We start from the raw sequence: 17,225 nt of genomic DNA, 5'->3' as shown, positions 1-17,225 counted from the left end.
TGTTTACTCTCAAACTGAAAAAAACTTACAAACAGAAGGCCATTTTAATAAATTCTGCTGCATCAATGGACATTACCTAATCTGGGTCAAATTTCAGCTTTGTTCACCTTTATCTGTGTATTTTCATTTATAGTACAAATTATACAGACTTGATCTTTCTCTTTTCATTTATGGTACAAACAGGACAGACTGGATCTCTCTCTTTTCATGTTTAGACTGAGTCTCTCTTTTTATACCCTATTACAACTCTATGGTCTTAAAATAAGTAATAGAAAAGAGCAAAACCCAACAAGTTTTGTAAAATTCAACAAATAATTTATCTCCACAGAATACAAAGTTAAAATATAAAAAGAACCTATGGTATTTTGAATTAAATCCCAAATAATCCTAGAGTTACTAACACATGTCCTAATAAACAAAGTTCTGAATGAAGGTTAGTGGTATTCCAAATAATTTCCAGTGATGAAGGTGTTGATGTGCCTGTAGTGACCAGTAATCTCTAATGTAATAATGACCTAAATTGTAATGATGTGCCAACAGTCTTTTGTTGAATCACAGTAATAAATTCCAAGGTTTCCTTTTTTTAAATCACCATGATTCCCAGTTGATGTCTCTTTCCAATAACATTATAGAGCACTTTGTATTTCCAGAGAAGAATAATTTTCCCATCAAACAAGATTATGAAGTCTTCTACTTGACCTATTAGCATTTCCTAAAAAAAATACCTAATGGAAGATTTCATTCTAGAAGATTCCAAATGTTGACAAGATAAAATCTATTACTAAAATTATAATATAAAATGTGTTATACACAATGTCCTTGACATAGACCAAGATAAATATGTTTACTTTTATTGATAATGATCCTAATATTAAACCCTTACTCATAAAGACTGTATTATCTATGTGTTAGTTGTTTACAGAATTAAAACAATCAGTGGTTTTGGTCAGGTACACAAAGAACATGATTTTGGACAAGGTCAGCCGGACCTATGGACAGGGTATGTAGTTTTACCAATATTTATCTATACCCTCACATTATATCCTGCCCTATCCTGTCCTACACAAATCTAATCTGTGCCAAATAACTTTCAAATGACATAATGGATCAACATGCATTTTGGTATGAGGCATTACATTACCAAGACCTAAGCCTGGCAAAACTTAACAAGTTATGGCCCCTGTTTCACTTAGAAATTGACCTTTTAACATTGCTTCCGGTGAAAACTGTCGTAGGACTTCATGGATTGAATCAAAATTAGTATAAGGCTTAAAAAGGTAGACCTTGGTCAAGTTTTATTGTCACCTTCAATGTAATTACAAAATATTTTCAAATATTTCTGCAATTTTGAATTTATTTTACTTTGTTTAGTCTACATTGGTGACATACATTTTTTGCAAACACAAACCTAGTTTTTTATGTGTGTTTCAACTTGTATATATTTAGACAGCAGGTTCCCATTTCTTGAGCCACCTTGCTTTAATATTTGGTACTGAACAAAGCCAAAATATATATAACTACATATACTTCCAATAAACCCAGTTTACTCAAGAAAATCTTATTAAGAGTTGTTTCCCTTGTCTGCAATGTTGGCATGCAATGCCATTTGATTTCTACATATTTTCAGTGCAGTTTCAAAATCAAAATACATTTGTTGAATTTGTTTACATGTATAAGTGATTCCTGGTTGTAAAATTTCTAATGAATAAAGAATCAAGAAAATGACTTTGGTCGATTGTGTTTATTTCATTTGAAAACTATATTGAAGGTCTGTATAAAATTTTCCAGTGTCCTCCAGCATGGTGAACAAAGCAGAGTGCATTCTAAAACTTAAATTTTAGGAGGGAAAAGTCACACTTCATTTTGAAAAAAAAGACAGGGTATCATAAACAAAGGTTTGTAAATATTATGCATACTTTTTGCACATTTTGTAGTGCAGTTTTTGAGAAATGATCATGGATTCTGCCCTGCTATTGTGCATACTGGAATAGTTCATGGACAAATGAACATACTGCCCTGCTATCATGCATACTAGAATAGTTCGTGGACAAAGGAATATACTGTCCTGCTATCATGCATACTAGAATAGTTCCTGGACAAATGAACATACTGCCCTGCTATCATGCATACTAGAATAGTTCCTGGACAAAGGAATATACTACCCTGTGCTATTGTGCATACTAGAATAGTTCATGGACAAATGAACATACTGCCCTGCTATCATGCATACTAGAATAGTTCCTGGACAAAGGAATATACTACCCTGTGCTATTGTGCATACTAGAATAGTTCATGGACAAATGAACATACTGCCCTGCTATCATGCATACTAGAATAGTTCCTGGACAAAGGAATATACTACCCTGTGCTATTGTGCATACTAGAATAGTTCATGGACAAATGAAAATACTGCCCTGCTATCATGCATACTAGAATAGTTCCAGAAAGAAATGATTTTATTCTCCTGCTAGTGTGAAGGTTTCATATTGTTTGCAAATGATATCAAACCATTTTACCAAGCTTCTTGTGTTTTTGTGAAGTCCATTGTTAATGGAAAATGAGAAATTAGCTGGTACTTGAACATCATTGTCATCATTGTTATCAACCATTATAGTTTAGGCTAAAGTTTTTCATTTGCTTATGTTTCCTGAACTCCTTGATGGATTTACTTCATACATTGGATGAATCAACATGAAGTTAAGTCAATTTATTCTGCAATTTATTTGGTCTTTATTTATCTAGTGTTATTTACATAGTGTTATTTATACAGTGTTATTGTTGTTGTTGTTGTTGTTGTTGTGGGGTTTAATGCCATTTTTCAGCACACAATAGGCTATACATGGCGGCCAGTCTTAATGGTGGAGGAAGAACCTGGGAAAAACCCGGAAAGAACCACCGACCCATGAGAAGCTACTGGCAAGCTTTCTCACGTGCCCACATTGGCTGAATCCGAGACTCGAACCGGCGCAGACAGAGGTGAGATGGCAGTGATCCATAACAGAGAGCGCTTTAGACCACTCGGGGCCCCCACAGTGTTATTTACAAAGTGTTATTTACATAGTGTTATTTATCTAGTGTTATGACTTAAAATGCAAGACCACCTATTTTGAGAAACCATAATTGTTTGGCGGGTGGTCTTTCATAACAGGTTCTACTGTAGTTACCTAGCTCCAAGGTAACCATCTAAATTGTGTTAACAAAGTTATGCAGCAGTTGTTTAGGTGTTGATTAGAAAGTCCAAGATATTTTCATCAAGTACTCCAAGTGTTTGGGTATGTTAATACCATTTCAGTTGCAGGCAAATGATTTAATATAGTACCTAATGCACTACAGTGAGAACAGGGTGAGAGGATCTCACATTATGACACATTTGTATTGTGCAGGATTTTACAGTGAGAGCAGGGTGAGAGGATCTCACATTATGACATATTTGCATTGCATAGATTTTTACAGTGAGAACAGGGTGAGAGGATCTCACATTATGACATATTTGCATTGCATAGGTTTTTACAGTGAGAACAGGGTGAGAGAATCTCACATTATGACATATTTGTATTACATAGGTTTTTACAATGAGAGCAGGGTGAGAGGATCTCACATTATGACATATTCATATTGTGAAGGTTTTTACAGTGAGCAGGATGAGAGGATCTCACATTATGACATGTTCATATGTGTAGGTTTTTACAGTTAGAGCAGGGTGAGACAATCTCACATTATAACATATTCATATTGTCTAGGTTTTTACAGTTAGAGCAGGGTGAGAGGATCTCAGATTATGACATATTTGTATTGTGTAGGTTTTTACAATGAGAGAAGGGTTAGAGGATCTCACATTATGACATATTCATATTGTATAGGTTTTTACAGTGACAGCAGAGTGAGAGAATCTCACATGATGACATATTTGTATTGTGTAGGTTTTTGAAACAGATACCCATATGAATCTTGGAACTGTCAGTGGATCCATGATTGCTCATGATAATGACAGAATGTTTAATCATAACAGGAATTTTAGATGACCACTGCACTGTCATGGCAGTTTTTGACAAGTTCTAAGGCTAGGTTATGATCTGTAGCATACAATTCTGCCTTAGACATTCTTTTAAATAAAAAACATAATTAAACTCAACTTTTCTGTCATTTCTTAGTGCATCTCAATTTAGAACAGTCTGCAATCCTATGTCTAAAAAGAATTAAAAAAGGGTTAATATTGATGTAGGTATTCATTGTGTACTTGAAACATGTTTTGCCTAAAAGAAATCATGGCCACTCAGTGATGTGTGTGTGTGTGTGATTTGGATTTTTAATGTAGCTTTTACAATGTTTCAGTCATATCGCTATGATGTCTGTAGCGTGGCAGTTTATAGTGATGTCTAGCAATTGGGCATCATGCTGCAGACATGTAGCATCATGTTCCACCCAATCACATCATCCTGACACCAGGCCGACCAGTCCTATCACTAACCTTTTAATGCTGAGTGCCAAGTGAGGCAGCTGTTAGTACCATTTTTATAAATCTTTGGTATGACTCGGTCGGGGATGGAACCCACCCCACACATAGCATGCCCTTACTTATCCAGATATTAACAAGTCTATTATAAACCTAGCAATTGTTGTTATGGGCTTAATGTAAATTTTTAGCATGTGATAGTTTATACATGGTGGCCAGTATATTTGGTGGAGGAAGAACCCAGGAGATTACCTGCAGGAAAAACCATTGGCTAGCATTCTGACATATCCATGTTGATTGAGCTTGGAACTTGAGCCATTGCATACAGAGGTGAGATGTCAGTAATCTGTAAAGGCAAATGCCTTAGACTACTTAGTACCCCTACCCCACCCCCAGCCTCCCACATACTTGATAAAAGATTGCTGTCAACTTTATTACCAAACTTGCATTTTTGTGGCCAGAATCAGAAAATGTCACCATTTGCAATGTTGGCAACTGGATTAATGAGCCCAGTCTAGCCATCAATTCTTGAAAATGGTAGCTCTTGTGGAACGAATCAAGAACTACACCATTGCAAAGCAAGTGTGTTTCCAATGCACTATCAGACCTCAACTGAAGGTGTGTATAACCCGGTAAGATGATTCTAGAAGAAATGTCGAACTTCAGATGGACTGAATTTCTTCTTTTCTATAATGCTGAAATCTTGTGGTCTCCAAAGTTTATTTCTTTTCTATTCTCTTTTTCCTTTCATTTCATCTGGGCTGGGTTGTTTTGGTAAGAAGACCATGGTTTTATTAGGTCTATTGAGCTAGTGAAACAGACTACCATATGCTCACAGCAATGCAATATTTCTAATTAAGTAAGACTGGAATCAATATATAATTCTAACTCATTGTCAGACTGCTGTGAAACAAAAACTGCGTCCATTAGTGCTTGAAATTCCCAGTTAATGACTGCAAGCTTTAACAAAGCAATGTTTATCACATGTCCCAGGTAATTTACCTGTCTTCAAAGATTTCATGTAAAATGTCAGGCAACTTTTTCCCAAGACTGCAACAGTTTTCAGCATTGGTTGATGAGTCAGGATGTATTCTAATTTTTGCAGCTTCCAAAGAAGAATTGTTTCTGATAAAAGTTTTTGTTCAAGTTCATGCGTGTAAATTTTGCCATGTGTGCACTAACAAACATTCATACAGAAGCGTGCAGTCATTTTGTATCTTTCCTGGAGATTTCTGACACCTAAGGTTTGTACTTGCTTATAGGTCCATTCCAACTGCAAACAACATAGACCCAGGCCTACTCTTGCATAGTGCTCCAGCAGATCAGGGTATATGTTGATTGTTCCACTGATTTGTACTAACAAACTGTAAAGAACCAGATCTACTGGTGCATTATGTAAAGGCAGATCTGGGACTGTCAGTTTGCACTTGGTTCTGACTTATAACTGAGTATAGACAGTAGGTTTTTATCATAAATCCAGTATGTTGTTCACAGGTACAGAAGAATCGGAATTGGTGCTCTCAGATCCCTCAGTAGAAGGAAATGTTAGCCAATTGTATAGTTTTTCATTATCATACTTGATTACATTAACTGGGCTCCTTATCTTGGCACAACTTTGGATTGGTAAAAAATGAATGAAGTGGGTCAAGTTGACCAAGGTGAGTAAAAGTTATGCATAAAGGTCACTGTGACCCACCTTCTCAAATGTGACCTTTTGCTTAGTAAAGTTGGAGGGATTACATCTGTTGTTTTCTTCCAAATTTTGTTGCAAAAATTAGTTTTGTGTCTTTTTTCCTATCTTGTCTTGAGTGCATAATCATATTAATTCCTATTTACTGTAACTAATCAATCCCAGAATCCTCTCAGGTTAAACAGATCATGTGTCATGGCCTTTACCTTCTACAGGAACAGTGAACATCTGTTTACATTGTGTCTCTATCTGAAAGATTTTATCCACACCAACTGTCATCTATTTTGGGTATTTACATTATGACTATCTCTTTAACTGATGTTCAATAGATATTTTGTTCAAAGATTAGGGATCCCTTGTAACAGAATTATGAAGAGCTCCTCCTGAGGGGCCAGGCTGACTCTATTCATGGCATCTCTTTTGTGTTAGTTAATTGTTATATTTGATCAGCTGGTGTTGTTGATAAAAACATCCCAGTGGAAGACACCAAAATATCAAAAGATGTTCCTGCATAGGGGAAAGTGAAAAGATATTGAAAAGAAACTCACATGTCTCTTTTGTTTGTTGCTTTGTGTTCCAGGATCAATGATATAAAAGTTGCAATTTTTTTTTTAATGATTTCCACAAGAATTGTGCTTGTTTCATTTTCAGAATGTAATTTTATGAACATGAGAATACTTTTAAAAAGACTGAATGAAAGGGAATATTTTCTGAATTTTTTAAGATTCGGAAAGTTCTAATTCATTATTAATTTTTTTATTTGTATGGTAAATATTGCATCAGTTAAATAATCAACTAAATATTATGTCAACTAAATATCATATCAACTAAATATCATATCGGATAATATCATATCACTAAATATCATGTCAACTAAATATCATATCAGATAATATCATATCAGTTAAATATCATATCAGATAATATCATATCACTAAATATCATGTCAACTAAATATCATATCAACTAAATATCATATCAGATAATATCATATCAGCTAAATATCATACCAGCTGTAAAACTGAGCAGAATATTAAGTATGTCATACAGCATTTCAAATGTCTGGCCTGATTAGAATTATAGAAATGATGAGGTGCTAACATACATTAAAAATGTCCAATACAATAAATACATTTTGCTTCTGTGAACTTCTGGATACTGATCCCTAAATACTCAAGTTCCCTGTCTGTTGCAGCTGCAAATTTTAGCATGTCATTTATTCCAAGGCAGTTACAAAACATAATCATTTTCGAACTCAAACTCAACTAAGAATCCCAATGTCTCTCTGGTCATCGTTCAAACATGAGTCAAATGGCATCACCTAAATTATTCACTCAATCCCAGTGAAGTAACCAATTTAATCTGCAACCCTTGAAAACATGAAACAACAACAAATTACTAAAATTATTTAATGGACAGCACTTTGAGTCCTTAAAGTTCTGTCATTATTTGTGTTAAGGAAATATTCAAATTTTGAAATAATATATACATATAAGTTATATGAAATTCTACTGAAGTGAAACTCATTCTCTTTAGTCACTATTATTAGAATGTTTTATTATTTCATATAAACTGAAGGAGAGTATCAATGCTTTATTAAGTGTTTCATAGTGCATAGGAATTTAATTTCATATTCTTATCATTCATGAAGTTGTGATGGTTGAAAATTGATCAAACATGGCATGAATAATATTCAAACATAGTTTGTTATGGATTTTCATGCTTTGGTACTTCATGAATCTTGTAAAATATGAAGTTGAAATCTTGCAATTAAAAATTGTTATAAAAATAATTTAAAAAATTCGTGAAGTAAATATCTATATTTTTTAAATTATTTAAAAATATTGTTAGAGCACACAAAAGGGCACAAAATACATAAGTAGTTCTTTTCTACTATTATGTACTACATTATTACCTTTGAGTTTTCTGTGTCACATGATTTTAACCCGAGTCCAAATATTTGTTGCAAAGGTTTCATAAAACTTCATAATTGCATTTTGGTAGTTTTCTTTGGCTCAAATATGTTAACTCCTCAAAGCAAAACTCTAGTACCACAACTATGTACCTTTAGGTACAATCATTAAGCATCGTAAAATCTAGTACCACAACTGTGCATCTTGAGGTACAAGGGCTATGCATTACTAAATCTAATACCACAACAGTGTATCTTGAGGTACAAGGGCTATGCATTACTAAATCTAGTACCACAACAGTGTATCTTGAGGTACAAGGGCTATGCATTACTAAATCTAGTACCACAACAGTGTATCTTCAGGTACAAGGGCTATGCATTACTAAATCTAGTACCACAACTGTGCCTTTTGAGGTACAAGGGCTATGCATTACTAAATCTAGTACCACAACTGTGCCTCTTGAGGTACAAGGGCTATGCATTACTAAATCTAGTACCACAACTGTGCATCTTGAGGTACAAGAGCTAGGCATTACTAAATCTAGAACCACAACAGTGTATCTTGAGGTACAAGGGCTAGGCATTACAAAATCTAGTACCACAACTATGCATCTTGAGGTACAACTACCACTGGCTACAACTGTTAACTGTGTATCATTATGTACAACCACCAGGTATTACAAAATTTAGTACTACAACTGTACATCTTTAGGTACAACCACTAGGTATTACAAAATCTAGTACTACAACTGTATATCTTTAGGTACAACTATCAGGTATTACAAAATTTAGTACTACAACTGTACATCTTTAGGTACAACCACTAGGTATTACAAAATCTAGTACTACAACTGTATATCTTTAGATACAACCACTAGGTAAATACAGAATTTAGTACTACAACTGCATATCTTTAGGTACAACCAGTAGGTATAATAAAATCTAGTACTACAACTGTATATCTTTAGGTACAACCATTATGTATTACAAAATTTAGTACTACAACTGTATATCTTTAGGTACAACCACTAGGTATTACAAAATCTAGTACTACAACTGTATATCTTTAGATACAACCACTAGGTAAATACAGAATTTAGTACTACAACTGCATATCTTTAGGTACAACCATTATGTATTACAAAATTTAGTACTACAACTGTATATCTTTAAGTACAACCACTAGGCATTACAAAATCTAGTACTACAACTGTATATTTTTGGATACAACCACTAGGCATTACAAAATCTAGTACTACAGCTGTATATCTTTAGGTACAACCACTAGGTATTAGAAAATCTAGTACTACAACTGCGTATCTTCAGGTAAAAGGGCTAGACATTACAAATTCTAGTACCACAACTGTGTATCTTCAGGTAAAAGGGCTAGGCATTACAAACCAGAAAAAATTTGAATTCTTTGTTAACTAGGAGCTAAATAAAGATGTCAGAAAGAAGAAGTGGTGTGCCAGCAGCATTTTATTGTTCTCAATGTTACTTGTCATTATCATCCCAAAGGCACTTTTTCTTCAGTGATTTTCAACAGCCACTTGACAGAATTTGAGAGCTTGTTTAATTATAACAACCACTCACTGAAGTGCCTTTTGTAATGCTCTTGAATGATTGCTACAGTTGGTCAGGCTGTGACAACATCAAGATGCATCTTGGTCATATTTGCTAGACATTTAGTCAACTCTGTAATGGCTCTTGTTTTCTTAATAGGCACGACTGAAATTTTTGGAATGACAGACTCCTTTTCTTTCCTTATTTTGGTTATTCTGTTACTGTTTTATTTTTCAAGATTCTGATTCATTCTCTTACCACAAATAATGGTCACCTTAAGTAGTCAGAATGTGATGGTTTGACTGTATATTACATTATCAGTGACCTTTGACATTGACAGTCATGAAGGATGTTACGTACATTGTTGTGACATTTGACCAACCAAAATGAGTTGCATGGGTAGATGTGACATTTGGTCACTGAGAAAGTGTAATACTTTATAGATATGATATTTGACTAGTCAGAAAGTGTGTTACATATGTGTGTGTGACATGTGACCAGACAAAATGTGTTACATATGTAAGTGTGACATTTGATCAGTTAGAAAGTGTTACATATGTAGGTGACATTACACCAGTCCAAAATGTGTTACATATGTAGGTGACATTACACCAGTCCAAAAATGTGTTACACATGTAGGTGACATTACACCAGTCCAAAAATGTGTCACATATGTAGGTGACATTACACCAGTCCAAAAATGTGTTTGATATGTAGGTGACATTACACCAGTCCAAAAATGTGTTACATATGTAGGTGACATTACACCAATCCACAAATGTGTTACATATGTAGATGACACTGAACCAGTCAGAAACAGTTTTTCATATGTAGGTGTGTTTAAATTCTATGGTAAAAATACCTGAAGACTCATTTTCAGTGGTCTAATCAGTTTTGTTGAATTTTCTATTTTTCTCAGTTCTATACAGTCCTTGTCAATGTATAAGTGTATGTGCTGAAAGAATGCAGGCATTTGACCACATCAGGGTTATTCTGACATCAAATTCTGACACTGACGTTTATTTAAATTTCAGCATCAAGACTCCAGCAAAGGACCCACCTAAAAGTAATCCCAGCAAACGTCATCGTGAACGGTTGAATGGAGAACTAGATCACTTGGCCAGTCTCTTGCCTTTTGAACAGAGTGTCTTATCCAAGTTAGACAAGTTATCCATCCTACGGCTTGCTGTTAGCTACCTCAGGACCAAAAGTTACTTTCAAGGTAAGACAAAACGTTTTTGTCTCCTTTTAGTTTATCAAAGCCATTCAAAGTATTTTTGATTCATTTCTTGGTACAATCAACTCTACTTTATCTAACCTCCATTTATCCATCTATTACACTGATACTCAGAGATATTATGGAACTGTTAATTTCTTTTTAAAACAATATGTTTGACTGATCATCTAATGTTCCAGATTCAAATTGTTCATTTTGGGGAAAGTAAATTGAAATATAATATATTCATTTGTTTATTAATTCAATGCTCTTTCTTGCATAGATTTCTCCTGAATGAAATGTAAAGTTGCTATGTCTTGTAGTTATGACAATGATTAGTTGAATGTGTAATTTATGCAATTGATAGGGGGTCTTGTATAAACCAAATTAACTCCTATTAATATTCCACAGTGTGACACTTGGCTTACAAGTCACTATAATATATGGTATTTCATACATTTGCACAGAAATCTACATAACAGTACCTTTATTTTGTATTTATTTATCCTGCAGTTGGGTTATTCCAATTAATTTTTTAATGTAGCAAACTTTGTAAAATGTTGCATGTACATGGCACTTGGCACATGCCATGCTTTATTTTCTACATGTGGGAATTTTGATGAATCAAAAGAAATCCTAAAATGCAAATGGATGGAGTGCAAAACTTCGACTATCAAGGTAATGGTGTGACATTAACATAGTTTTGGAAACTTCAGTGGGTCTAATAATAACGTCTGCTATCCCATAATTCCCAGCATGTATCCCATAATTCCCAGTATGTACAATTCCATAATGCCTAGTGAAATGGACGTGCTCCCAAATGAAGAAATAACATATTTTTAAAAAATGTTATCCAAAGAAATTATAAGTTATCCATCAAATCAGTAACAAACAAATAATGGTTCACCTTTATATATATAGTACATAAACATACACATAAAAATTACAGTGTACCACCTTGGAACAGTTTGCGGTAAGGTTCACAAGGGAGATAAGTCATTTTTAGGGTGCATTGATGTTACTAGTTGCTCAATAAAATATATTACTAGATCTTCAGCTAAAATTTCCATAACACCTGCAATTTGAAAAAGCAAAGATAAAAGAAATAACTGATCAGAGTTCTTCTAAAGAGACATTGGACACTGACTATTTATACATTTTAGTTTTAATATTTTCTCACATTTTTTTAAAATATTGTCTGTTTGAAAGATTTGCAGATAATTTACTGACATTCAATGTTGACAGATTTGCTACTTTTTTTAAAAATTGGCAATTATGGTTATTAACATCTGTTGTGTTTATTCCCTGACTAGTTCTAGTTATATCAGTATCAGACATGGTTTGGAGTTCACCCCTAATTAGGCTGTATTACTTTGGCAGTTATGTCTTTAAACAGTACATATTTCATGTGAAATCTGCAATTTTACAATAAAAATGAGTTGGCTTATAAATCACATTTTGGCATCATAAATTCATATTAGACAGACATCAGAATTTTTTTCAGGTTAATACTGAATCTTCTTTTCTTGCTCTTAAAGTTTCACCTTTCATGAAAATTTGCACAGATGTTTAACTGCATCCAATTCTCACTGCATATTGTATAGCACCTGAGGAGAGGTGACTTTAGGGCAGTTATACAGATGAGGCATTCATTTTCTTTAGAAAGAAAATATAATTCATCATGTACTGTCTTTATTCATAGAAGGAGGACAACAGCTCAAAGTTTTAAGTTTTACAATATGAAATTGATGTTCTGTTTTGTCAAGGGACAAATTATGTTTCCTGTAATTGATGTCAATTTCACTAATTGCTGAATTGAGTTAGGACCATTATTGAGCAGTACTATTCAAGTCTACAGAGAAATATAACAGCAAGTTATTACTTGATTATTACCTGTCTGAAATGGACATCTGTGCTTTAAATCTTAATGTCTGAAGGTGTTAACTTTACATTATTGACGTAGATCAAAGACTAATCGATATTTATCCCAAATTTTGGTATGATTGAATATTATTGTAGAGTGCATCAGATTTTCCTGTTGATGTTTGACATTGCATTCATTAAAAAAAGTATAAATTGTACTCAATCAGTGTATCTGATATTGACAGTTATTATAATGAATATCATGTATGTTATTGCCAGTGGTCGAGAAGGGAGTGTTTATTTGTTCTGTACATCCCAAAGAAAATGCAGTAATTTTCAAACTTTACAGAAAGGTAATGTCATTTTTTTCTGTATAGACTTTGGCTGCATCTAGATCAAAGATCCAGTAAAGTCTTTTATTTTTTTTATTTTTTGGTTGAAACCTTATCACTCTATTCTATACAGAAAAATTTGGCTTTGCAGAATAAATTAGCATTATAGTAAAAAAAATGAATTGCAAAATCATATTAAGTGTGTAGAGTTTTGAAACCAGAAAATCTAGGAAACCAAAAATATATATAAATGCACATATAATGGAAACTGATAAGGAAGGTCTTTAGAAATGGTAAACTCACTGCTTTGTTTTGAACAAAATAAAGGCTTTTATCTCCCAAGAATTCCACAATGCCTGTATCATAGAATATTGGTGTTCTGTTGGGGGTATTAGTGATGCAGAAAATCAAGATAAACTGCTGAAATTTCAAAAGAGTGCACCTAGGGTCAAGCTTAATGCTAATGTAGATGCATCAACAAATCATTTTTAAACCCTTGGGTGGCTTCCATTACAACAGAGAACTCAACATCAAACGGATTAATAGTTTACAAAATCCATACATTAGTTTGGTTTCTGATTAGCTTACAAGTAATTTTAAACTTGTGGAAAATGTATGAACTAAGATCCATCTCAAAGAACAATTTATTTAACCAAATCCTGAGTTTTATAAGTAGTTGTTTTGCTTTTCATTGAATGAAACTGGAATTTCATTCCAATCTATCATATGTATTCATTTATAAGATGAGTCCAACTGCAAACTGCACAGACCCAGATCTGCTGATGCATTATGTAATGGCAAATATGGATCTGTGCAGTTTGTTAGGAGTAGTCAGTAGAACAGACAACATAGACCCTGTTCTACAGTTGTATTATGCTATGGCAGATCATGATCTCTGTTGTTTGCAGTTTGACTTGACTTACAAGCAAGTACAAACAGTATATAAGGTCAACTGACTCATCTTAATTACCATCATCAGAGTTTTTGTAATTCAGTACAACTCTTTTAAAAATAATGTGCTTCAGTCTACTCATGTTATGCAGAGTCACTCTTCTTTATTATTATTATTAAAAATTAAGAAGTTTTAACATTGTACTTACTTATAAGTCATGCATAGAACTATTGCATGAAAAATGAATTTAATAACAATTGTATTTGAATGATTGGTTTTAAGACACATGTACATTATCCAATAAACTGTTGTATGAAATGTTGGCAAAATATGTTTCGAATTTTACAATAACTGGAGGTCTAAATATATTATGAAGAATGAAGAACTCTTTCAGTTTAAGAAACTAAAGAATTTACATCCAATCCAATCAATTCTGAATCCTCTTTCTGCCCTTCCCCATCCACAAGCCATATTTTAATTGAGCAAGAATTAGGTCTGGCAAGAACTCAGTCTGAAATTTCTTGCAGAGAGGTCATCATATCCTGCACCAGGTTGGTGCATTTGTTCCATTTTGGTTCCCCCTCCCCCAGAAGCTACCTCTCTTAAAAGGTCACTTTTTCATTGTAAAAATTCTGGCTTCATAAAAAGGTGACCACTGAGTAATTATTTACGAATACTGGGTATATATTATAGTTGCCATCTAATGATGGCATTATTGACACATATTTGTGCTCCCATATTTTTTAAAGAGTTATTGCCCTTTTTGACTTGCAGCTGGATACAGTGTATGTCAGAATTTTGTGAATGAATCTACTCTTGCTCTTTTCAGTGGATTGCTGCCAATTTAGTAGATATTATGGTCATCATTAAACATAAGAATGTTTGACCAGTCATTACTATTTTCAAAAGATTTGTGGTATTTTTAGACTTTAAACTCATCTCCATCATGGGTTTTAGGGGAGGATACACACACACACACACACACACACACACACACACACACACACACACACACACGCACGCACGCACGCACGCACGCATGCACGCACGCACGCACGCACGCACGCACGCACGCACACACACACACACATGTGACCAGTTCATTGTAACATTGAGGAAATTCAGGCTCCTTTTACTCGAAAACTAAAATAGGAGTAAAAGAAATGTCAAACATGGATGTGCTTTAAATGGAACTGTAATACTAAGTTGTGTTTTACAAGAATCTTTTGCTCTATCTCTCTCTTGACATGCATGGACATGTAAGCGTCAGCTGTATAACCTTTCATTGCTTAAGGATATAAAAAAGTAAATCAAAGTTATGTACATAGTAACTGACTGAGTCATATACAAATCAAATTAATACACAAAGTACTTGACTCAGTCAAATATACAAATTAAAGTAATGTACATAGTAATTGACTCAGTCATATACAAATCAGTGTACATAGCAAGTGACTAAGTCATACACAAATCAAAGTAGTGTACGTAGTAACTAAGTCAAATAGTAACTAAGTCAAATACAAAACAAAGTAGTGAACATATTAATTGACATAGTCATATACAAATCAGAGTAATGTACAGAGTAAATGAGTTAGTCATATGCAAATCAGAGTAATGTACAGAGTAAATGAGCTAGTCATATGCAAATCAAATTAGTGTACATAGACTATAACTGACTCAATCATTTACAAATCCAATTAGTATTGACTCAGTCATATGCAGATCAAAGTAATGTACATAGTAACTGACTCAGCCGTATTGTTGGTTGACCATCGGGGCTCGATGAAGTCAATCCTGTGCTGCTCTTCACTGATGGGTCCTCATGTGGCTGATGAGTCTGATACGAGATGTGCATGTCCTGGAGCAATGTGTGCACTGAAGGCATGGGTTGGTTCTTGATGATGAGGCCTTCCTGCATTCCCTGGAATCAGTGACTTTCATTCTGCAGGCATCCTTGAAGGTTTTGCACCCATTATGAACAGCTGCACACCAGCCAGATCTATCCTTGGTGCAGGACTCAAGGTCTGTCACAGATATCGAGTAGCATCTCAGGCTGTCCTTGATGGAGTCTTTGAATTATTTCTTCGGACGACCTATTTTTCTGTGCCCACTAGATACAGCTCAATACAAAATCTAACATGGCATTTGAGACTCCTCCATACATGACATAACCTGTCCACCGTAGTTGGGCCCTCATGACTATCACGTCAATACTGGTTAAGCCTGCTCTATCCAGCATTTCTAGGTTCATCACTCTGTTTTGCCATCTGAAGCCCATAATCCAGTGCAGGGCTCTCCTGTGGAAGTGCTCAATTAGATTGATGTGCTTCTTGTATGTTGTCCAGGTCTCACATCCATATTAAAGGAGGCTTGTTAGTATGACTGCTTTATATACCTTTATCTTGGTGGACAGTTTGATATTCCTCATATACAATTCAAAGTAGTGTACATAGTAATTGATTCAATCATATACAAATCAAAGTAATGTACATAGTAATTGATTCAGTCATATACAAATCAGTGTACATAGTAATTGATTCAATCATATACAAATCAAAGTAATGTACATAGTAATTGACTCAGTCATATACAAATCAAAGTAATATACATTGTAATTGACTCAAACACAAGTACAAAATAGTATAGTTTTGTTGCCACATGACTTATCTTATGTCATGCCTGAAATCTCATCTCATAAGATATCAAATGTTAGTCATAGAATATCATAATTACAAAACTATTAAAAATCAGAATGCTTGACTTCAACAGAATTGAAGAGTAATTTATTAGATATAATTCTACATACATTATATTTTGAGGTGTCAGATATTGAGATCTTGAGTCGCTATAAGGTAATTATTTTCACAGTTAATAAAATGCATGACAGAATGCTGTGGAATGGTAGACGTCATATACATAGAGGATCTCAAATGGGTAATGATTTAATATTAAATTTATTAAACAAGTTGAATAATGTCCAGCTTTTGTGAGCCTTATCATATAGTTGGTACACTTTGCCTATAGTGTGTGCAGTTTAATATTTTTGATATTACACATGTGAACATATCACTTTATGTGATTCTGATTGGTCCCAATAAGCCCATGAAATTATTGTGCAGTATTCTCTTTATTGATTGGCTGTGATTGTGGAAAAACTTTTTTACCCTGCCTTCTGAAATTTTTTGTTTTCAGTGAACATTTTGTTAATCAGTGTAAGTCATATAAAGTTGTATACATCTCCACTAAGTCATATAAAGTTGTATACATCACTCAAAGTCATATAAAGTCATGTACATCCCTCTAA

General features: G+C 34.0%; 1 protein-coding gene across 1 annotated transcript in view; it reads left to right on the top strand.

Moving 5' to 3' along the window:
• Positions 1–4,987: 4,987 nt before the first annotated feature.
• LOC149786330 (uncharacterized) overlaps positions 4,988–17,225 on the top strand; it is a 122,549-nt gene continuing 110,311 nt past the window's right edge. Inside the window, exons 1-2 of the mRNA XM_089975925.1 lie at positions 4,988–5,085; positions 10,653–10,840. Of these exons, the coding sequence (XP_089832051.1) occupies positions 4,988–5,085; positions 10,653–10,840 (286 nt within the window). The remainder of the gene's footprint in view (positions 5,086–10,652; positions 10,841–17,225) is intronic.

Source organism: Sinohyriopsis cumingii, chromosome 12 (assembly GCF_028554795.1).
Source record: "Sinohyriopsis cumingii isolate HCF-2022 chromosome 12, ASM2855479v2, whole genome shotgun sequence".
NCBI classification, from domain to species: Eukaryota; Metazoa; Mollusca; class Bivalvia; order Unionida; family Unionidae; genus Sinohyriopsis; species Sinohyriopsis cumingii.
Note: the sequence above shows the minus strand (reverse complement) of the source record. Positions and strands in the feature narration are given on the sequence as shown.